General features: G+C 40.5%; 1 protein-coding gene across 4 annotated transcripts in view; it reads left to right on the forward strand.

The window, feature by feature from the left end:
- The first annotated feature begins 236 nt into the window (after positions 1-236).
- Positions 237-24,819, forward strand: part of TMEM245 (transmembrane protein 245) — a 105,083-nt gene continuing 80,500 nt past the window's right edge. For all 4 annotated transcript variants that reach the window (XM_017498556.1, XM_017498558.1, XM_017498557.1 and 1 more), the window contains exons 1-3: positions 237-846; positions 11,134-11,251; positions 13,108-13,209. In XM_017498556.1, the coding sequence (XP_017354045.1) occupies positions 265-846; positions 11,134-11,251; positions 13,108-13,209 (802 nt within the window). In that variant the 5' untranslated portion in view covers positions 237-264. The remainder of the gene's footprint in view (positions 847-11,133; positions 11,252-13,107; positions 13,210-24,819) is intronic.

The raw sequence follows: 24,819 nt of genomic DNA on the forward strand, positions 1-24,819 counted from the left end.
AGTGAAAGGAGCTTTTTTTTTTCCCCCCTCCAGGAAGCTGTGGCCCCTAGAAACTTGTTACCAGCACTCTGCAGAGACCAAGGGGGCGGAGGCACTCTCCTCATCCACCTTTGGGAGTTGTAGTTTCCTATAAGCGCTTGGTGGTCCTGTAGGCCAGCGAAGAACTACAACTCCCACAATCCCGCGCGCCTCCAGCCCTCCCTCCCGCCCGCGATTCTCTCCCGGCTCCCATTACCGCCCCTCGGCGGCGGCTGCGGCGGAGGCATGATGGCCGATGGCGGCGGCCCTTCAGAGGAGCCCGGCACTCGGGGCTCTCCCGGGCCGGCGCCGCGGCTTCCGCGCGCGGTTGGGCCGAGTGGCGGTGGCGGAGAGACCCCGCGGACTGCGGCGCTGGCGCTGCGCTTCGACAAGCCCATCAAGCAGGCCTTTTACAACACCGGGGCCGTGCTGTTTGTGTGCCTGTGTTGCGGCGCCGCGGTGCTGGTCTACTTCATCCTAGAGGCCTTCCTGCGGCCGCTGCTTTGGGCGGTGCTGTGCGGCACCTTCTTGCATCCCTTCAAAAGCTCGCTGACGCGCCTGGGCCGCCACTGGCTTCAGCGCCTGCACCGCGCGCACACGCCCATCGTGCTGGCTGCGCTGCTGCTGCCGCTCTGCTTCGTCGACTACGGCGTCGAGGCCCTGGGCGAGCAGGCGCTGCGCCGCCGCCGCCTGCTCTTGCTGCTCGGCGCCGGCGGCCCGCTCCTGTACGGCCTCTACTGCCTCGGCAGCTACCTGGGCGTGCAGGTGCTGCTGGTGCACGCCGCGGCGCTCATCTGCCGCGGGCTGGACTACTTCAGCAGCCTGTGGGTGAGTGAGCGGCAGCCCGGGCACCCCCACACACTGGGGTGCAATCCTGCAGCTGTTCCTCCTGGTGCAGGGGCGACGAGAGGGGCCACACCTGTGCTGCAGCGACTGTCCGTCTCCGCTTTCCTCTCACACCTCAGGAATTTGGCGCACTTTTCTTCCAAAAATTGGGCGGGCGTGATTTGAAACAGCCTCCCTGCTTCCCGCCTTGCCTCCATCCTAATAGGCCCTCTTAGGGGGACAGTGCCCTGGATTGAGAATCGCTATTCCGCTTTGGAGAGAGAGGCCAGAGCATGGCAGTGGGGCTTAGTTTTACTCCTGGTCGGAGAGGGAGGGGGTACTTCGGCCACCCTCAGTTCTGCGCATCTGAATGTCAGATATGGAGGGGACTTTAGAGATTCTAGGCCAACTTGCCATCCTGCAGATAGGAAAGGTGACCTCTTACCAGTCTAGGGCTGCTTAGGGACAAAGAAGGCGCTGGGTGTCTTAGATTTCTCACAAGTCCTAAAACAAAGCTTGCTTCACTTGCTGGTGCTGCCTGTCAGTTCAGGAGATTTCAGTATAATTTGTGCAAGGCATCGGGTGCTGAGCCGCCTGTGCCTCTTTCTCTCCACGCTTTACTTTTTGGTAACTACTTTTGTTGTGCAGGGACTGGTGTGCCACGGCATACCTCCCGCCTGGAGTAAAGCAGCTGACCGCCTGAAAGAGAAAGACGTAGATTTGATGCTTGGATTACCCTGACCTTGCTCTTAGAAAATTAGGGAGCTTTCGAATTGGAAGGGATTTCAAAGATAATCTAGTGACACAATTCCTAACTCAGACAATATTGTAGACTAGTTAATGATCCACATGTTTAACTGGAACTGTTAAAAACAAGTGGAGATTCAGTGCGTAAGAATACCAATTGATTAGTAAACAGTACCATTTACAAATAAATTTGAATCACTTCTTTTGTAAGTGAAAGTTCAAGGTACCTTGACATCATTAAGTTGCAAAGTATTAATAATTCTTCGTATCTGTCAAGCAGCGTTTTGGCTTGCCTGAGGTTATTGGTAGAGTGGTGAATGATCCAGAACTCCCGTGCGCTCTCCTGTTCTCTCAATACCACCTCTTGGTTCATGTTTAAAGTTGATTGAGCATATGTTAGGTACTGGGCTTTGTGAGGGATTTAAAAAAGGAATAAGATACGGGTCCTGACTTCAAATCCTATATGAGCTTCTTTTTTTTTTTTTTGAGACGGAGTCTCGCTGTTGCTCAGGCAGTGTCGCGATCTCTGTCTCCAGTCACTGCAACCTCCACTTCAGTGTTCAAGCGATTCTCCTGCCTCAGCCTCCTGAGTAGCTGGGATTACAGGTGCCCACCACCACGCCCAGCTAATTTTTGTATTTTTAGTAGAGACAGGGTTTCATCATGTTGGCCAGCTGGTTCAATAAAAATTAGCTGGGCGTGGTGGTGGACGTCTGTAATCCCAGCTACTCGGGAGGCTGAGGCAGGAGAATCGCTTGAACCTGGGAGGCAGAGGTTGCAGTGAGCCGAGATTGCGCCACTGCAGTCCAGCCTGGGTGAGAAGAGTGAAACTCCATCTTAAAAAAAAAAAAAAAAAAAAAAAAAAAAAAAAAAAAAAAAAAAAGCTTGAAATTCAAGCTGTTTGGCTCAAGTGTTGGGAGCAAGGAAAAAGAGAGGGTTAAAAAACCCAACAAACTCATCATAAAAGAGTACGAGTTAAGAAGTGAGTAGGGAGTGGTAGAAGGGCTAAATCTGAAAGGCTCCAAGTCGATCTTAGTTTAAGAGAAATGAGGCATGGAGTTGCGTTCTGCTCAAGCAGCACTTAAGGATGGATAGTTGGATGGGGGTGAGGTGTACCTGGGAAGACAGGGACTCCTTGCTCTCATCTAAAACTGCTGATGAAGGCCAGGCAGGGTTGCCCATGCCTGTAGTCCCAGCACTTTGGGAGGCCTACACTGGTGAATCACTTGAGGTTAAGAGTTTGAGATCAGCTTGGCCAACATGGTGAAACTCAGTCTCTACTAAAATTACAAAAAATTTGCCAGGCATGGTGGCGCACGCCTGTGGTCCCAGCTACTCGAAAGGCTGAGGCACAAGAATCTCTTGAACCCAGGAGGTAGAGGTTGCAGTGAGATGAGATTGTGCCACTGCACTCCAGCCTGGGTGACAGAGCAAGACGCTGTCTCCAAAAAAACAAAAGTGCTGATTAAAGGCCAGGCCACAATGACTTAATGCCTGTAATCCCAGCACTTTGGGAGGCCAAGGCAGGAGGTTTGCCTGAGCACAGAAGTTTGAGACCAGCCTGGGGAACATAGTGAGATGCCCCCACCCCCCTTTTTTTTTTTGTAAAGCGCTGATTAAGGCCTGACATGAAGTGAAAGTAGGTTATGTGACTGGGCAGGAGGCCCACTCTGGAACTTTTCCATTCCACAGTTCACAGTGGTTTGGCTTTATAAGCCCAAGCAGGACTGCCTGGTATAGAACAGTGGTCTTTATGCTTTCTAGGCTACTTTAACCGTGAGCCTGCTGCTGAAGAGCAGTATAGATGAGAGAGGCAGAGAGAAAAGTTACCTTTAAGTGAATCCCTGTTTTGATGAGCTGACAGTTCATCCATTTAAAATCCAGCTTTTGAGCATCTACATGTCCCAGACACTAGATTAAGTTCTTTTACATGGGTGTTACTTCTTTCTCACAACAGTCCTGTGAGGTAGGAGGGAGGGATTTCATATGTAAGAAAACTTTTAGAGATTGATCTGTTCAGGCTGTCAGTAAATGGCATTCAATAGACCTAGCAGCAGTTGAAGTCCTGCTCAAAACTTTTTGTAGTAACTAGCCTTCAATAAGGATTTTTTAAAAGTTTTCCCTAATACATTGTGTTTAATTGTTTTTCATATAAATGGATTCTAGGCCGAGCTTGGTGGCTCACACCTGTAATCCCAGCACTTTGGGAAGCTAAGGAGGACTGATCACCTAAGGTCAGGAGTTTGAGACCAGCCTGGCCAACGTGGTGAAACCCCATGTCCACTAAAAATACAAAAATTATCCGGGTGTAGTGGCAGGCGCCGTATTCCCAGCTACTTGGGAGGCTGAGGCAAGAGAATTACTTGAACCCGGGAGGCGGAGGTTGCAATGAGCTGAGATCGTGCCATTGCACTCCAGCCTGGGTGACAGAGCAAGGCTGTGTGTTAAAAATAACTAAGTAAATAAGTGGATTCTAGTTACTAGGAAAAAACCAGAATGATATTAGGAATCTAGAAACCTTAGTCATCTCTCTGCTTTCTTCTCTTTTGTCTTTATATCTGTGTGGTTTTCCAGGTACTGTCAGTTTTTTTTTGTAGTGTCCTCGGGACCTGTGTTTTTCTCTTTTTCTTTTGAGACAGAGTTTTACTCTTGTTGCCAGGCTAGAGTGCAATGGTGTGATCTTGACTCACTGCAACCTCCACCTCCCAGGTTCAAGCGATTCTCCTGCCTCAGCCTACCGAGTAGCTAGGATTACAGGAAACTGCCACTACCCCTGGCTAGTTTTTTGTATTATTTTTAGTAGAGACAGAGTTTCGCCATGTTGGCCAGGCTGGTCTTGAGCTCCTGACCTCAGGTGATCCACCCACCTTGGCCTTCCAAAGTGCTGAGATTACAGTTGTGAGTCACTGTGCCTGGCCTGGACCTATTTTTTTCTTTGTCACAAGTTTATCCCTCCAGTTCAGTTCCTCTTCACATCACTTGTAGATTTCTTCAGTTTCCTAAAACTCCAGGCCGCTTACAAGTGAAAAACTAATCATTTATGGGATGAGTAATTCTTTTCAACAGTTTCAAATATGTTAGAAGATTGTACTGACTTAGTGACTTCAGAACACTTAAAAAAAAATCAGCTGTTGCACCAGGTTCACATATTACTCAGTTCTTGGCATCTTCCCGTGGTGGAGTTGTGCAAGGTAAATTTGAAAAAGCTGATGATGTGCCCTGCTCCACCATTACTCTCTCTTGGGGGACATTCTGATCTTCCTCACTGTGTTAATGTAGACTTGGTAGAAAATTTGAAGACCATTTAGTTTTTGGAGTAGTAGCAGATTTGTTTTTTCTGTGGTCCCTGATCTCATTGTTTACATCTTTTTAAAGAAGCATGAGGTGGAAAGAATAGTGGCTGAAAGATCAAAAAACCTTACGTTCTAAACTTGGCTCTGCCACTAACTTTGTGACCTTGGGCAGACCAGGTCCCTCCTCTGGGATGTTCAGCCCCAGTTGTGTGAAGTGAGGGGTTGGCTTGAACAATTTCTGAGATTTCACGATGTTCTATTTTACAGATCGTATGAGACTTTGCAGCAGTAGACATTAGCTGTTCAGTACTGATGCTGTTCCACTTTTAAATGTTTCTAGGTTTGTTTCTGCTTGTCTGGCAGCAAGAAACAAGAAGAGAAAAGTTTCCAGTGCTTAGTTTTCTCAGTTAAAGGCTTCAAATATAAAAAAAAGTTGCCATATAACAAAGAGAACAGTTTTCACATTAGAATTAAGTGGTTAATTGAAGGACCCAAAGCAGTTGCTGCTTGAGACCATGATTAGGGTTGTGGCTCTATAACTTGGGAGGAGGTCTATAGTTTACCACCCCTGACCCCGAACTTTCGCTCTTGTTGCCCAGGCTGGAGTGCAATGGTGCAGTCTCAGCTCACTGCAACCTCAGCCTCCCAGGTTCAAGCGATTCTCCTGCTTCAGGAGTAGCTGGGATTACAGGCGCCTGCCACCACGCCTGGCTAATTTTTTGGATTTTTAGTAGAGACAGGGTTTCACCATGTTGGCCAGACTGGTCTTGAATTCCTAACCTCAGGTGATTCACCTGCTTCAGTTTCCCAAAGTGCAGGGATTACAGGTGTGAGCCACTGTACCCAGCCTGTAGTTTTATTCTCTCTGAAAAAAGCTTAGGAAACTGTTTTGCAAAAATGGGTAACAGAAGCAAACCAAATTGTTTTTTCAGTTAATGCCCAGATGACAATAAATGAAACAAAGACATTTGAAAAGGCAGACTCTACTTAATGTTTTCTACATTTAATATGTTATTTAATCAGAAAAGTATATGTGGATAATCATGTGAAATGAAAGGAAAATGTGATTGCCTGTTAGTTCCCTTTACTTGTATTGCTAAGTAAATGTTGCCAAATTTTATGTAGTCTTTATGTAGTGTCTGGCACATTGGTGCTATAAAAACGACTATGGAATGTCTGTTTTGAAAAGGACACGTTGTTTTGGAGAACGTATATTTGGAAAAACATGCCTTATCTGTAACTGTGGCTCATTGATTTAATGCCTGGAAGAAAATTCACACTTGAATAGGTTTGGTCAGAGGCTAAACATATATGAAGTTGACTTGTTAACCTCATGTTTCTGTGTTAGCAAAGATTTAAGAATTAAAAAACTCTTAAGGGGTCCTAGACTAGAAATTGTTTGTGAAACATGAATGTACAATCCTTATTTTTTTATTTTAAAGGATATTTAGTGATTTAAAATGTTGCCTCAAGGAAAATATGTTTGTTACATTTAAAAACCATAAACAGCAGCCAGACGTCGTGGCTCACTACTGTAATCCCAGCACTTTGGGAGCTGACACAAGCAGATTACCTGAGCACAGGAGTTCTCGACCAGCATGGGCAACACGGTAAAACCCAGTCTCTACTAAAAAAGTACAAAAAATTAGCCAAGTGTGGTGGCATGCGCCTGTAGTGCCAGCTACTTGACAGGCTGAGGCAAGAGAATTGCCTGAACCCGGAAGGCAGAGGTTGCAGTGAGCTGAGATTTCGCCACTGCACTCCAGCCTGGGACACAGAGCAAGACTCCATCTCAACAAAGCCAACCAAACAAAAAAAAAACTAAGCAGCATAGAAGTTTATGTGGTAAAAGTGAATTATCCCCCCACCCCCACGCAAGACGGAGTCTTGCTTTGTCACCCAGGCCAGAGTGCAGTGGCGTGATCTTGGCTCACTGCAACCTCCGCCCCCCTGGTTAAACAGTTCTCCTGCCTCAGCCTCCCAAGTAGCTGGGATTACAGTTGCCTGCCACTGCACTGGGCTAATTTTTGTATTTTGAATAGAGATGGGAGTTTCACCATGTTGGCCAGGCTGGTCTTGAACTCCTGATCTTGTAATCTGCCTGTCTCAGCCTTCCGGAAAGCTGGGATTACTGGTGTGGGATTACAGGTGTGAACTGTCACACCCAGCCGAATTATCCCTTTTCTGTATCACTGTTCCCACTCTACAGATGTTACTGCTGTTAACTGTTTAATGTGTAGGCTTCTAAATTCATTTCTATGCCCATGTGAGCACATAAAGTACAGAGTTTTTGTTTTTTAAAACAAAAATTAGGTAACACATATAGTTCTGTACTTTGCTCTTTCCTTTATCATTGTATTATGGACATCTTTCCTTGTTAGCACTTACAGATATACGTCTTTTTTTTTTTTTGGAGATGGAGTTTTGCTCTTGTTGACCAGGCTGGAGTGCAGTGGTGCAATCTTAGCCCACTGCAACTTCCACCTCCCAGGTTCAAGCAATTCTCCTGCCTCAGCCTCCCAAGTAGCTGGGATTACAGGCACATGCCACCCCACCTAGCTAATTTTTGTATTTTTAGTAGAGATGGGGTTTCACCATGTTGGCCAGGTTGGTTTCGAACTCCTGACCTCAGGTGATCTGCCTGCCTTGGCCTTCCAAAGTGCTGGATTACATGCGTGAGCCACTGTAACTGGCCACTTCTTTATTTTTAGTACTGCTGTAGTATGAATCTTTTTTCCCCCCTGGTGGGTTTTAGAAAGTATTTCTAACAGATTTTCTTAGCTCTGAATTTGTATTAGAATACTTTGATAAACATTTTTAACTGTTGGTAATTGTATAATTATAATGGGCTTAACATAAACTCTGAAGTGTTTTTATAAATGGCCCTGCCTCTTGAACTAATACTACTTCTGCGAATCTTTTCTGAGGAAACACTTCAATATGCTGGAAAAAAATCCGGAAGCCAAAAGAGATTTTTCTAAAAGTTAAAAATATTTTTTTTTCTGTTTATAAAGATACCACATAACCTTAGAAGAAAATTGAGCACCTGTATAAAAAAACATAAAGAAGCAAATTACTCCTTGAAATCCAACCATCTAGAGATAATAAAACATTTTTTGTTGAGTATATTTTCACCATTTTAAATTTACACATGGATAAATTGATGCTGTAGCACTGGATATGAATATTCATCATCCTGTTGAAAGTCTGAATAATTACTCAGTTTTTGGAGATACCATTATTTAAATAGTTCCCTATAAAATGATATTTGTTTTCAATTTTTTATATTGTGAATGGCAACAGTGAATATTTTTATATCTGCTTGTATAGTGTGCGGTGATTCTGGAAAATACTCCTAAAAGTGGAATTGGGGAATATATTTTAAAATGCTTATTTAAAGCTGGAATCAGGTAATTTGTGAATTTCAGGTTGGTAGATGAAAATAAATGTTTCTCATTAGACCGTAAATTTCTCTTAAAAAATCTGAAGTATGCAGTCTCTTATTTTTTCTCTACCTGCAAGTGATACTAATTCCTTATGCATACAGATAAGAAACAAAAACTTCTTGGAGGTATACTGTAGGTACCTTTTGTGACTTCCAGTTCAGCTTCTTGCTACCCTTAGTAAGGATGGTAAGTCATCTCTGGTCCACATTTGCTCAAAACACTTTTAGTGGTGGTTATTCCATTTGTAGACAGCTATAGTTTTTTAGAAAAACCTGTCCTCTTACTGAGCTGTGTTGTTTCCTAAGTCCCACCTATTTCTGCTCTCAGAACCACAGAAAATTAAGTCTTATGCCTCTCCCAGATCACATTTTAAAAATTATTTGAAGGTAGCTACAAAATCTTGATATTTCCTTCTCTTTTCTAAGTAAAACTTTTTTTCCCCCCAGCTACATTTATATATCATGTTGTGATTTCTGTTTCCTTCCCCAGGCTGAATTTTGTTATGTGGTTTGGTAGTGTAAAATTCATTGAAACAATCACTTTCCTTGATATGAGTATTGTACTTTTAGAAATAAGTGCTTTTACTAGTCATGCGCTGACTCATACTGAACTGAAAAGTGATTTAGAGGTTCTCTTTCCATTCCATACTTGTGCAGTTGAGATTTGAACCTAAAAGCAGAGTTTTGCATTTCTTTTCATATAATTTAGTTTTATTTGGATTAGCCCATTGTTCTGGCTTCACTCAGTTTTTTACACAAATCAGTTTTTTTGATGCTTGTGCCTCTAGTATTTCATCTAAGTGACTGACTGAATGTTTAATAGGGTAGGGCTGACTGCAATGTGCCTCTGAAGACTATCCATTTACTGAGGATTTTTTTTTTAATTTCAACAACTTGTCAAAATTGACAATTTTTATTTTCCCTTGTGAAAATCGGAGCAGCTTTTGTTTATCTTTAGTATTCTGGCACCACACTGCGTTCTCCTTATGGTTAGAAAAGCGGGCTCTGGAGCCAGGTTCCTGGGTTCCAATCCTGGCTATGTCATTTATTAGCTATGTGGCCTTGGACAGGTCATTTATCTGAAATCTGAATTTCTTTCATGTGTAAAATGAGGATAGTACTTATTTTGTGGGGTTATGAGGGTCAAATGAGTTTACACATATAAAGCATTAGAATAGGGCCTGGCACATAGGAATGTTATATAAGTGTACTATTATTGAACTCAGATTTTTTTCTGCACTCTACAATCAGATCTCAAATTCCTTGAATTCCCAGGGTTAATTGGTCTGGTCCAGCAAGCCTGGACTTTTTGAAGCTGCTGTAGTCTCACTTCCCATGTCCTCATATTTTTGAGCTTCAGAGCTCTTTAATATTTCATCTGATAGTTACTTGAAGAAAGATATTTTAATGTCCTTTTTATTATAAAAGAATTAGTGCTTATTAAAGGCAATTTGGAAAATACAGAAAAAATGTGTAAGGAAAAACAAAATCTTACCACCCAAATTCAACCACTAACTTCTTAAATCACATCATGTATTCCTTGTATTTTACTTTTGACTTAATATGATATTGGGAGTTTTTAAACTATATAATCTTTGTTTTTAAGAAGTCATTTTAATGGTTGTATACCATTTTATTGAGTGAATCATTTCCCAGTTGACCTTGTAGGTAATCACTTTTTCCACTGTTCTAAATCATACTGATGAGCTTCTTTATATTTAAAGCTTTTTCAGAATTTATCATTAGTAAGGATAAAGTCTGAAAGCTGAATTCTGAGGTTAGAAGCTATAAACATTTTTAAGATGCGAAGATTATTTTTATTGATAGATTTGACCAAAATAATGTAGGAGATAGTTTTTTTCTGTCTTTTGTAGTAATTCTATCAGTTCTTTTTTCTTCTTGCTCTGAATTACATAGCTTGAAGTTTCTTCTTGTCTTAATTTGCCTTTTGTTTTTTTTTCAAGGTTCGTGTCAAACTTGAATTTTAGTTTCCTGGTCTTATGTTAATAAGTTATTTGTGCTTAGATGTGTTCTGGATTATGTGCTTTATAAATGTTCTATTAAAATATGAGTTTCTGTGTAGGCTATGTTGGTTTCTTTTGATGCTTCTTAAACTCTAGAATCATTTAATGTAGAAAGAACTGAGGAGGGTACCCTGGCTGAGTCTTCTGAAGTCCTGCTGTTTGTTCCTTTAATAATATTTTTTTCAGCCACACTTCTTCAACTGGTGCATCATAACTCTGGATTAGGTTCTAACCATCTGTTACCTAGATTATTTCAGCAGGGTCACACTTCAGCTGGCTGCCTTCTTTCTAACTTTTAAGAAATTCTTTTCCCAGTAATAAGCATATTTTATAAGCTGAAATGAATCTTTTAACCTGATTCTTTTTGGAAAGCTTTTCTTTTCCTGTTTTTTTCTTTCCATTTTTTTTCCCCTAAACATTGATCAACAGGGAAAACTGTAGGAATTCCACAAAAGACTTAATTTAAATCCATGGTTTATACATTGAATATTTTATCTCAAGTATTTTTGTGTATAAGATGGGTTTTGAGCTATGTGTCTTTTGTTAAACAACTATTTAAATAATATCATTACATGGGATTTTAGATGCCTAATATTTTAAAACTTAGGTTCTCTAAATGAGGAGAACCTAGGCACGTTTCTTTGGCGTCATCAACCTTCATCTTTTCTGTGCTGTGTTCAGAGCACTCCTGCTGTATAGATGCTTGCTGATTTTGTATAATTGTATGTTCATTTTCATGTGTATAGATTTTACAACTGTGTCTTTATTTCATTTATTTAAGATCTGGACGTTGGTGGTTGGCTATGTGTTGACTGTTTCATTCAAGTGGAATGCAAGCACTGAACGCTACTTGAGAGCAATTTCAATTCCTGTCTGGATTATATTGCTTTTTCATTTAGGTGGGTTCCTTCTTTTTTTTTTTTTTATTTTTTTTTTAAGTCTAGCTTAAGGTTAGCAGAGGCTGACTGTGTGAATGAAAGTGAATTCTTTGTAGTGTTATATGTTGCATTTGAAATTCTTTAATCTTTAGAAAATGTTATGCTTTAATGTTTCATTAAATTTTAATGAAAATGATGTGCTTTAAAATGTCTTTAATTATGTTACATGTTCATTTTCCAAAAGGTCCTTTTAAAAGTCAATACATCTTAAAAAGTAGAGCACCCTTGGATTCTCATATCATTTCTGAGTGTCGTACTTAGGTGAGGATATAGATAAGCAGTCAACGATGATAAGAGGTGCTCAGAATCACTTGTGAGAACCGGTTAAGGGAACTAGAGATGTTTACTCTGGATAAGAGGAGGGAACCAGGGCTCTAGGGTGGAAAGAAGATAGAGGTAAGGAGGATATACAACATGAAAGCCTGTTTCTGATATTTGAAGAAGTGTCCTGTGAAAGAGTACTTTAAATAGATCTCTGTAACCATGAGAGAGAGATGTCAAAGTAGTGAGTAGCTTCAGAGAGGCAAATCTCTTTTCTACATAAGGATGATTCATGTCAGAGCTGCTCAGAGTAATGGGTTCCCTGTTATGTTAGCGAGTGGCTGCTCAGATGTTGATTTTTCAGCATGGTACTTACGGTTGAGACTTTCATCTCTCAAGTTTGAGCCAATGGAAACATTAAGTTCTAATTAAACAACGCAATTCAGTAACCTAGGACAGTAGAAAGCCTTAAAGTAGTTTCTTATTGTTGAAAATAAAATAATAAAACAGTAATGTCTCTGTCCTTGTTTGATGTCAAACAAAGCATTATTTTCTAGCTTTGTTGAGTTGGAATGATAGAGGAATTTATCTGCAAGATACCTTATGTCAGATATGACTCATTTTGAACTCAGGGAAGGCAGAGGAGGGAGGCAGGCAGACAGGCATGTTTATGAGGTTCTAGGTGGACTCAGGGAAATGGTTATGAGTAAGGACATGTTTTTTGGTGACTTGTAAACATTTTTTTTTGTTTGTTTGTTTTGTTTTTTTGAGACGGAGTCTCACCCCGTTTCCCAGGCTGGAGTGCAGTGGTGTGATCTCGGCTCACTGTAGCTGCCTCCTCCCGGGTTCAAGCAAATTCTCCTGCCTCAGCCTCCCAAGTAGCTGGGATTACAAGTGTGTACCACCATGCCTGGCTAATATTTTTCTTTTTTTGGATTTTCAGTAGAGATGAGGTTTCACCATGTTGGCCAGGCTAGTCTTGAATTCCTGACCTCAAATTATCCACCTGTCAGCCTCCCAAAGTGCTGAGATTCAGGCATGAGCCCAGTGCCTGGCCGAATTGTAAACATTTTTGCATTATACGCTGAGGAGGAGACATTGACGCTTTTGCTGTGCTCTTTTGGGCTATTCTCTTTCTTGAGAGATAAAGTTCACACCCTGTGGTATTTTCAGGAAACCAGATCAGACTTTATGACTTTGAGATCTGTGCCTAATTCTGGTCATTCTGGGATGAGGTAGGTGGTTTGAGTTTAGGATGATTTTAGACCCTTAATATGCATTAGAATAAACTCTTTAATAGAAACCTATTAAAGGTAGGCTGGCATATAACCTATCCATTTGATCAGGGGCTCTGAGAGCAGAGATGAACGTAATTTTGACAAACCTTGAAGTTTAATCTATCTAATGGACTTAAATTTTTTTTTTTTTTGCCTGATAAATAATTCTGTAATTGACATATATACCAGATTGTTCTGTCAAACTACAAAATTGAGTCTTATAAAAACAAGTACTAGGTTTTAATTTCACTAAAAATGCGAATTCTTAATAATTTGCAGCATCCCTGGCTGGCTCATGGAGAATTCCAGTATTCCTGGTTATTGTTTTCCTGATGTCTGTGGGCACCCTCTATGAAAAACAGAATGAAAAAGAGTCTTCTGGTAAGAAATATGTTACGATGAAACGCTTTGAATCTATTTGAAAAGGTATGGTGGTTTCTGAATGGAAAATACATTGTTTAAACATATTAGAGACAGTCTTGCTCTATTGCCCAGGCTGTAGTACAGTGGCACAATCATAGCTCACTGTAACCTTGAACTCCTGGGCTCAGAGGTCTTCCAACCTCAGCTTCCCGAGTAACAAGGGCTAAGGGGCAGTAACCATATAAAAATGACATACAATTTACTCACAGTGTTGTGCAGCTGTGACCTCTATTTTGGGTCATGTAAGAGGTAAAAGTATAAAATTCTTTTTTTTTTTTTTTTTTTTTTTTTTTTTTTTTTTTTTTTTTTTTTTTTTTTTCGAGATGGAGTTTCGCTCTTGTTACCCAGGCTGGAATGCAATGGCACGATCTCGGCTCACCGCAACCTCCGCCTCCTGGGTTCAGGCAATTCTCCTGCCTCAGCCTCCTGAGTAGCTGGGATTACAGGCACGCGCCACCATGCCCAGCTAATTTTTTGTATTTTTAGTAGAGACGGGGTTTCACCATGTTGACCAGGATGGTCTCGATCTCTTGACCTTGTGATCCACCCGCCTCGGCCTCCCAAAGTGCTGGGATTACAGGCTTGAGCCACCGCGCCCGGCCAAAAGTATAAAATTCTTAACAGGAAACTTAAGGGCAATGTCTATAGACATTTTCATCACTTCAGAAGGAAACCCTGTACATAATATCAGTACTTCATTCCTTTTTATGGCTGAGTAATATTCCATGGTTAGAGTACACCACATTTTGTTTACCTACTCTTCAGTTGATGGATATTTGGGTTATTTTCACCATTTTAGCTATTGTGAATAGTGCCGCTGTGATCATTCATATGCAATATTTATTTGAATACACGTTTTCAATTCTTTTGAATGTTTACCTATGAGTAGAATTACTGGATCATATGGGAATTCTGTGTTTAATTTTTTAAGGAACTGCCAAACTCTTTTCCACAGCACGTGACCATTCAAATTTCTGCCAGCAATGTATGAGGATTCTAATTTCTCTGCAACCTTGCCAAAACCTATTATTTTCCACTTTTTGATAATGGCCAGTCTAGTGGGTGTGAAGTGGTATCTCATTGTGGTTTTCTTTTGCATTCCCAAATGACTAATGGTATTGAGCATCTTTTCATTTGCTTTTAGGCCATTGCAGAAATGTCTATTCAAATTCTTTCTCCTTTAAAGAAAATTAAGTTGTTTGCCTTTTTGTTGTTGAGTTTTAGGAATTGTTTATATATTCTAGATACTAGACCCTTATCAAATACATGATTTGTAAATATTCTATTGGTCGGTTGTATTTTTACTCTCTTCATAGTCTCTTTTGATGCACAGAAATTTTTAATTTTGATGAAGTCCAGTTTGTCGATTTTTTTCTTTTGTTTCTTGTGTTTCTGGTGTCATAGCTGACATACAATTGCCAGATCCAAGGTCATGAATACTTACCCTTAAGTTTCCTTTTAAGAGTTTTATACTTTTATCTCTTGTATTTAGGTCATTGATCCATTTTGAAATAATTTTTGTACATGATGTGAGGTAAGGTTCCAACCTCATTCTTTGGCCTGCGTATATTCAGTTCTCCCAGCACAGTTTGTTGAGGAGGCTATCCTTTTTCCATTGAATGGCCTTGGCACCGTTGTCAGAAATCAGTTGACCATATAGGTATGGGTTTGTTTTTGCCATTTCTGTTATGTTTCACTGATCTGTATGTCTATTTTTATGTCAGATAACACATTATTTTGATTACTGTAGTTTGTTGTGAAATTGAGAAGCTTGAGTTCTCCAACTTTGTTCTTTGTTTTCAAAATTATTTTGACTATTTTGGGGTCCCTTGCATTTCCATATTTACAATCTGCTTTTCTGTTTTAACAAAAACTCCTGTTGGGATTTTGATAGGGATTGCATTCAATCTAGAGATCACTTGGGGAAGCATTGCCATCTTTACAATATAAAAAAACAAAACCACAAAAACCTTCCAGTTCATGAGCATGGGATGCATTATTTAGTTACTCTTTAATTTGTTTCAGCTGTGTTTATTTTAAATTTTAAATTTTAATTTTTGTGGCTACATAGTTGGTGTATATATTAATGGGGTACTTGAGATGTTTTGATACAGGCGTGTAATGCGTAATGATCACATCATGTAAAATGGGGATACATCCCCACAAGTATTTATCCTTTGTTATAAACCAATTATACTCTCAGTTATTTAAACATATACAATTAAATTACTGACTGTGGTCACCCTGTTGTGCTATCAAATACTAGGTCTTATTCTTTTTATTTTATTATTATTTTTTGAGATGCTTTCTTGCCCAGGCTGGAGTGCAATGGTGTGATCTCAGCTCACTGCAACCTCTGCATCCCATGTTCAAGTGATTCTCCTGCCTCAGCTTCCTGAGTAGCTGGGATTGCAGGCACCCGCCATGAGGCCCAGCTAATACTTGCATTGTTGTAGAGACAGGGTTTCACCATGTTGGCCAGGCTGGTCTTGAGCTCCTGATCTCAGGTGGTCCGCCTGCCTCGGCCTCCCAAAGTGCTGGAATTACAGGCGTGAGCTACTTGCACCTGGTCCATTCTTTTTAGTTTTTTGGTACCTATTAATAACTACCTCCAGCTTTCCCCTACCCTATCACTATCCTTCCCAGCCTCTAGTAACCATCTTTCTGCTCTCTATCTCCATGAGTTCAATTGTTTTGATTTTTAGATCCCACAAATAAGTGTGAATGTGACATGTTTGTCTTTCTGTGCCTAGTTTATTTCACTTAGCTAATATGGCCTCCAGTTACATCCATGTTATTGCAAAAGACAGGGTCTCATTATTTTTTATGCCTGAATAGTACTCCATTGTTTATAAATACCACATGTTCTTTATCCATTTATCTGTTGCTGGGCACTTAGGTTTCTTCCAAATTTTGGCTATTGTGAACAGTGCTGCAACAAACAGGGGAATCAGCAGTGTTTTGTAGTTTTCTTTGTATATGTCTTGCACCTTTAATTTATTTGTTATTCTTTTTGATACTATCATACGTGGAATTGTTTTCTTAGTTTTCTTTTTGGATGGTTTATTGCTGCTGGGTAGAAATACAACAGATTTTTTGCTTGTTGATCTTGTATCCTGTAGCTTTGCTGAAATTATTAGCTTCAGTAGTTTCTTTGGTATATTCTTTAGGATTTTGTATATATAAGGTCAGTCATCTGTAATAGGGATCGTTTCACTTCTTCCTTTCTAATTTGCATGCCTGTAATTTATTTTTCTTGCCTGATCTGGTTGGAATTTCTAGTACAAAGTTGAATAGACCATGTGTTTTTAAAGATTTTTTTGAGGTACCCTAGCCGTGAGTGACCTATATCTGGAAACAGTTTGTTAAAGGTACAGTTCTCTAATGAGGGTGGGGAGGGTGTCAGGATATATTTTATTTTTTTGAGACGGAGTCTCACTCTGTTGGCAACCTGGAGTGCAGTCGTGTGATCTCAGCTCACTGCAACCTCTGTCTCCCAGGCTCGAGTGATTTCCCTGCCTCAGCCTTCTGAGTAACTAGGACTGCAGGCGCATGCCACCATGCCCAGCTAATTTTTATATTTTAATAGAGACAGGGTTTCACCATGTTGGCCAGGCTGGTCTTGAACTCCTGATGTCAGGCGGTCAGTCTACCTCGGCCTCCCAAAGTGCTGGGATTACAGGCATGAGCCACCACGCCCAGCCTACATTATTTTTAAGATCTTCATTCTATTCTAATCATGAGACTGTGGCACTCTGTTGTATTTGTACATATACCTTGTAAAATTTTTAAAAAATTAATTTGCTCTTTATTTTATTTGATAAATGAGTAATATCTAATAATTACAACCCATATTTTTATTCATAAATATATGTTTAGAATTTTAAAATACCTGAAACAAAGTAACTTTAATTACGTATTTCTCTGACAGTGGAAAATAGGGAAGATTTTATTTTATTTTATATTTTGGTGTCTAAGTTTTCTTTGTTCAGCCTGTCTTCCTGATTATAATCTGTTACTCTGTGGTTATATATCTGACTAGTGGAAGTAAATTTCCTGTTTTGGCAATTGCTGTAGAAAGCTTGGCGGTTTCCACTTGTTTCTCTGGTTAGTTTTATCTCCTTTGTTTTCTTTCACCTAATAGCAAGTGATTCAGACAGCTCTGATTACCCTTTACCCCTTACCCCAGAATGGTTTCCCTTTTAGACTGCTTTTGTCCAGGGCTAAGTAAGTAGCTTATTAAGAATATAAGAAATGCAGGTCTGAAACGAAGGTTGCAGTTGGGTTTTCTCCACAGTGTAAATTCTAGTCGTCCGATGATGGCAGCCAGAAAACTGTAAGGATAAGACTTCTAAGACCAAGTTTTGAGCAGGGGGAAAAAGGAGACCATGGTCGGTTATGATTACCACCTATAAACTTAGAATAGTGATGTGTTGATCTGCAAGCCAGATTGCTGTTATTTGTATTACAGGCTATGACAAGGAAAGAAATCACAGACACACAGAAATAAATGTTGAGGGCAGATTTGGAAATCTTGTTTTTGTTTTTGTTTTTTTCTCTCATTTCAGTCTGCTTCAAGATAGGTTATTGATCTTGAATCCTTTTCTGGATTTCTAAACAATCCTCATCATAAAATAAATCTTCCAAGTGTTTTTTTCCCTAAATTTAAGTATTTTTTTCTTCTTGTCCCTAAGAACATTGTTTCTTTTTAAGAATCAGAACTCAAACCATCTGGTGTGTAATGGGACAGCCCTTCTCTTCTACTTAAAGTTTCCTGCTATAGATGTCACTGTAATGTAGGTGGGTACAGGAATGCTTTAGTATACTGTCACGAAATGTGTGCATCAGCTATTTCCTTGTCATTTCCAATGTCCCTTTGTAGCACTTGCTCTTGTTTTCTAGTCATTCATGTAGGTATCTTTCTCTCTGTCTTCTGAGCTTTGAAGGTTTTGTGCTGTAGAAACTTTTATGATCTGTGGTTCACTAGACTTACAGAATTAGTACTGGATTTCGTCAGAATTCAAAGTATGAATTTGGTTCCTGGACACAGAATATTCTTCTATTTATTTATTTGTTATTTTATTTTGTTTTTAGATAATTGAGACTTGCTCTATTCCCCAGGCTGGAGTGCAGTGGGGTGTGATCATAGCTCACTGCAGTCTTGAACCCCTGGGCTCAAGCAATGCTCCCACCTCAGCCTCACAAAACTCTTCTTGTGGATCATTGCTGAGTTAGTTTTAGTGGTTCCTTCTGAACCCAAGGGCCTTAGTCGGTGGTTTTTCTCTTATATCTGGGAAGTTCTAACATAGTATTTTCCAAAAGCTCAAGATAAATAATGTAAGGAAAAAATATTTAAGTGCCTGTCAGGAGGCAAGAACTTTTAACTGTTTAAAAATGTGCTATCAAGTCCACAGGCAAACAAAACAGAACCCAAACAAATAAACCTTTGTAAAATAAGTGGTAGCTTCATTTACAGATGAGGATATTTTGTTCTAGAGATTAACTGACTAGCCTGCAGTCACACAGGTGACTAGTGGAGCTAAGATTTAAACTTAGGTCTTTGGCCAGGCATGATGGCTCATGCTATAATTCCATCATTTTATGAGGCCAAGGCAGGAGGATTGCCTGAGTGCAGGAGTTCAAGACCAGCCTGGGCAAGATAGTGAGACCCTGTGTCTACAAAAAACAAACAAACACACACACACACACACACACACACACACACACACACAAAATTAAAAATTAGCTGGGTGTGGTAGTGTGTATCTGTATTCCCAGCTACTGGGAGGTCTGAAGCTGGAGGATTGTTTGAGCCCAGGAGGTCAAGGCTGCAGTGAGTAGTAATCATGCCACCGTACTCCAGCCTGCGCTACAGAGGCGAGACCCTGACTTAAAAGTAATAATAATAATAATAATAAATAAATGTAGATTCTTGCCCTAAGCTCAATGTTCTTTCCCCTCCCCAGGCTCTTTGAATAAGTGTCAATCATACTGAAAAAGTATTGACTACTCATCCTTCTCACATCAGTTGCAATTGATTGCTCCTTCAGTTTTCCACATTGGCCCTGTTGACTTAAAACAACTACTTGACCTAGCTCCCTTGCCTCTTGGATCCCAGAAACTGTATTTAATAGAAACCTTATGTCTTAATCTGTTTCGTGCTCCTATGACAGAGTAACACATACTGGGTAACTTACAATGAACAGAAATTTATTGGCTCACAGTTTTGGAGGCTGAGAAGTCCAATGTCAAGGTGCTGGCATCTGGTGAGGGTCTTGTTGCTGTGTCATCACGTGATAGAAGGGTGAGCAAGAGAGGGCTGGGGCTAACCTCACCCTTTTATAATGACATTAATCCTACCCATGAAGCTGAGCCCTGATGGCCTAAACAGCTCTTAAAGGTCCCACCTGTTAATACTGTGCTAATGGCAATTAAATTTAACATAAGTTTTGGAGGACAAACAATCAAACTATAGCACCTGGAATCCACCTTCAGTATGTTTCCTTGGCATCCGAGGAAAGAGAGACACTAGCATTGTTATCTCCTATAAGCAAGGCTGTGTTAGACTATTTAAAAATGCTCTTAATTTATTTAAAGCAGTCTAGTGAGATTGGTGTTATACTTATTTTACAAATGAAGAAACTTAGGCTCAGAGAGCCATTTTCTCTGAGTATAGAAAATTTCTTCAAAAGTTAGTGAAACAAGCATCAGCTATATCTATACTGTAATAGCTGGGATACCCAGCCTGAGAAGTACCAGCAAGTACAGCTGAGTGCTGTTTCTCCTGACATTGGTAATTGTTTGTAAATGACTAGACGTGTCTTTGCAGAGAAGAATCCTTATAGTTGCCTTACTTGTTTTGGGATAGAATGAAATGTGAATGAACAAATTTGGTTTAGTCAGGACCAAATTGGAAAAAGGGAGCAAACTAAATTTTTTACTGCTCTTCTTCCACTCCTCAGTTCTGATAACTCTAAGTTAAATAGGCCTGAAGAAAATTCTACTGGTCCATCTCCAGGCCCTTGTGACATGATACTAGAAGCCATTGAGAGGGAGTTGTATTTTCCACATTAGTAATGGAAACAGAAGCCTTCTTCAAAGGGAACGTTGCGGGCTAGGGAGGTTTTATTTGGTATGCAGTACCTCCTTCCAGTAAGCATGATTTGGTGTATTTCTGGCAACTGCTGCTATCCCTGTGAGAAAGAATGGAGTAGATCAAGAAGTATCTCCTTATTTAGACTGGATTCAAAGTATATTTACCCATGATTATTTAAAAAATTAGTCTGCTCATTGTTGAGTTGTTGTATTAACAGATGTTATCTCACCTGTGGTCTCTTTCTTGTGTGCTGGACTGTGAGTTTCTGTCCCCTGGTGCTAGGCTGCTAATGTCAGTAGCATGCTTGTTTGGATTTGTGTAGATCCCTGTTATTTGACTTCTACTTAATGCTGGCCCTGTCCCTAGGTAGATTGATACCTGAAACCTTGAATGCACTTTCCTTTTATTTTTAGTCTTTGAGTCCCAAGATTATGTTCCCTTGTTGATGTGCCTATTTTTAGCTGTGGCTTTTTAATACCATTCTAATACCATGACTTGGCCAAGATTCTCAGTTCTGGCATTCTTCTGTTCAGTTTATCATCTCGCTGCCTGAACTGTTGTTTCTGGGTTTTTTTTTTGGACTCTGATTCCAGGCCAATTCCTTGTGGTTTTTGAAGTGCTGAAAGGTATCACTAAGGCAGAAGTCATTAAAATACAGATTTGCTGGATAAAAGTAGTTTTCCAAGTCTTATATCCATGATTTTCAAACACTTTGTTGATTTTCTCTGTGTGTTTCTCCTTTCATGCTTTTGTGAAGTTTGAGGTGCTCGAAAAATTTGCTGAGTCATTTGTGTATTAACTAGAAAAATATTGCAGTTTCCATTGATGTAGCTAAGCTTTATTGCATATTTACTGCATATTTTAGTGCCATCAGCAAATTGGAGAGTTATCCCTTAAGCCACAGTTTTGAAGATTTAATTGATTGGTTTTAGCTTTTTCTCGAATCTTTCAGTGCCTACTCTTTAGATGCAAGGTATTTTGCTTAGCTCTGTGGGGAGATCTAAAAATGTCTACTAAGGGAAGATAGATGGCTATACTGTAATATATAGTAGAAAGAGGTACAGAAGTGTTAGTGGCTTCTGCTTCTAGTTTATACTGTCAAAGCCAGTAGATTGATATTGATGATGATGATGATGATGATAGCTAACATTTATTGAGTACTTCTACATACCCAGCATTGTTCTAAGCATTTTATTTATTTATTTTTCGAGACGGAGTCTCACTCTGTTGTCCAGGCTGGAGTGCAGTGGTGCCATCTTGGCCCACTGAAGCCTCCATCTCCCAGGTTTAAGTGATTCTCCTGCCTCAGCCTCCCAAGTAGCTGGGATTACTGGTGTGCACCACCACACCCGGCTAATTTTTTTGTATTTTTAGTAGAGATGGGGTTTCACCATGTTGGCCAGGCTGGTCTGGAACTCCTGGCGTCAGGTGATGTACCTGCCTTGGCTTCTCAAAGTGCTGTGGTTACAGGTGTGAGCTACTGCCCCTGGCCAGCATTCTATATGTATTGTTTCACTTTATTCTCACATGAATTTATGTAAGCCTCATTTTATACATGAGGAGACTGGGACATCTTGATGTTAAGTAACTTGTCCATGGCCATCCAAGTAGGAAGAATAGAGCTGGGATTTGAACCTGGGGAGACTTCTTTCCTCACCTGTGCTTCCCACCGAATTGTGCTGCCTCCTCATAGTAAATATGAGACCTTCTGTGCCCAGGTCCCTGCCCCACTCTGCATATGTCTTGTGCCACTCTCCTCTTCTCATTCACGCTATCCTCTGGCTATATTGAACTGCCTAGAGTTCTTTGAAGAGGACACTCTGCTTTTTATTGCCTTTGTGTCTTCACACTTGCTTTTTTGTCTTCCTGAAACACTTTTCTACCCCTGCTCTCTAAGACACCAGTCTCTCAGGAGCTTCCTCCCCAGGATAGAACTGTTCTGTCTTCTTTATCTAGCTCACTTTTGTTTAAATTGATTTAAAGGATGGCATCTTTTAATATTCTTATCAGACAGCTTCTTTGGAATTCCTCCCCAGACCTCCCTGCATGGATTTGATTTCCACACTGCTCCCCTAACAGTCTACACTTACTTTACATTAGCTCTTGAGTGTCAGATTGGATTTGAGACCAGGGTCTTAGTCTGTTATCTCAGCATATAGCCTAGTCACCTATTTGGTTAATGAATGCTTAGAAAGTATTTAGAAATGTAAGTTAAAATGCAGTTGAACTGAAAGCCCATTATTTGAAGAGCTTTCAAATGGTCTTGTTATTTTGCAAAAACCATCAAGGGACTTACTTTACTCACAGTGTCTCAAGATGAGTACCACTTAATTAAATTACTTTTGAAGAGGCCAGTTTAGTAATTCAAGACCCTTGACTAGTCTGTAATCTTATGTGAGAGAGAATTCTTAATTTTTTGACCCAAAGATCTTTGTTTTTGTTTTTCCTTTTTCTATTGTACTATCCTAGGCCATTAGCTGTTCCCAAACTTTGCTCTTGAATGGGGTATAAGAGATTCTCCCTGGGTGTACTGCTGCAAACCTAAGTCTTGCCCCATCTCTGGTGTAAGTCAGTTTATTTGTGTAACTTAGTTTTTTTGAGTCGAAGTCTTACTCTGTCACCTAGGCAGGAGTGCAGTGGTGTGATCTTAGCTCAGTGGCGAGATCTCGGCTCAGTGGTGCAATCTCAGCTCACTGCAACCTCTACCTCCTGTGTTTAAGTGATTCTTCTGCCTTCAGCCTCTTGAGTAGCTGGGATTACAGGCACCCGCCACTGCCCAGCAAATTTTGTATTTTTAGTAGAGATGGGTTTTTGCCTTGTTGGCCAGGCTGGTCTCAAACTCCTGACCTCAGGTTATCCATCCTTCTCCGACTTCCAAGGTGCTGGGATTATAGGCATGAGCCACTGTGCTCAGCGTGTTTGTGGAACCTCTGTCTGGAAGTCTAAAAAGAGCGCTAACATGTCAAGAATCTTCATCCAGTTCTGCTACATTTTCTCTATCTAACCATAGTCTGTAAACTTGGAAACCTTTGTCTCTTTGATTCCCATTATTGTTTCCTTACCAAGTATGGCCTGCTTTGACTCTCCCATGTCTCTTTAATGCAGCCGAGTTTCTCTGTCTCCCCTGTTGTGACTGTAGACCATGCTGGCGCCACGTTTTGCCTGTGTACTGCAACAACTTATCTCCCTGTACCCAATATAGATCCCCTCTAGTCTTTCTTCAGACAAGCAAGAATCATCTTCTTATATCTCAAATGGATTATTTATTTACAGGGTTGTGGGAGGGATGGGAGGCAGTTGAGTGTGGTAATAAAAGGTTAACATGAGAGATCCTTGTAGTGATGACGCTGTTCTATATCTTGTGTCGGGAAACTGGACAAATGGTGGTACACTGGGATTATTTCTTAGAACTGCATATGAGCATACTTTTATCTCAATAAAATGTCAGTGAAAAAGACTACTATCCTGTTTGAAAGTTTTCAGTGCTTTCTTCTTCCTCTTAGAATAAAGACTAAAGTCCTTCGTATGGTCTTCTGTGATCTGCATCATCTGGCTTACCTCTCCAGCCTTGTTTATTTGATACCAGTTTCTTACTTGTCTGTCCTCCAGACACAATGACCTTCTTTCACTCTCTTTAACATGCTGAGTTCTTCTCACAGCTTTCCTTTTGCCCAGGGTGTTGTTAGGATGTCACAAGATACTCAGGATTTTTTTTAATAGCAACCCTAATTTGTATACCGACATTTATTTGTGTGGTTCTTTAATTCATATCTTTTACAGGATTCCCTGGGGCAGGGTCTGTGTCTTTATCCCAGCACACAGTACATGTAAGACATGAAAGACACTGTTTTTCTCTCTAAGCCTTTGTTGTCTTATTAGTATTTCAGAAGCACTCTGGATACATAGGCCAGGAGAATAAGGTCCTAATCCAGAAATCTAACTTATGCTTTCCTTTCAGATCATGAGTTTGAATTTCTCTCATATTGAGAGATATGATATCATATCTAAAACCAAACTCTTTCAGGTCACAGGAGCATTTATTAGTATTAGAGGAGGGACAGGGTATGATTGAGCAAGGTTAGTACTCTTATCCTGATGTCTGAATCTACCAAAGAGCCACCCCAGGCTCTGGCTTACTGCTTTCTGGGAGAGGGCCAGCTTTGGATATTTGAGTATGTGGAGTTAATTTGGAGCTTAAATTCATCAGCCTTCTGAAGGGTCATGGCTCTTTTCTTTGGTGTGGCAGAATCCTGTGTTGCCATACCGGTCTTGGCCTACCAAAAGTATTGTCTCAGTTGTATGAATGTGGGTGTATGACTTGGAGACTAGGAATTGCCACTGTTCTTGGTTGTGGACAATAGAATCTACTCCAGGTAGTTTAAATAGTAGGAGGTATTGGTTAACATTTACAATTTTTGCACATAGAATTTCTGGCAAGACCAGACAACTGATCTTGGAATCTAACAGAAGTG

This window comes from Cebus imitator, unplaced genomic scaffold (genome assembly GCF_001604975.1).
Source record: "Cebus imitator isolate Cc_AM_T3 unplaced genomic scaffold, Cebus_imitator-1.0 Scaffold244, whole genome shotgun sequence".
Taxonomy (NCBI): Eukaryota; Metazoa; Chordata; class Mammalia; order Primates; family Cebidae; genus Cebus; species Cebus imitator.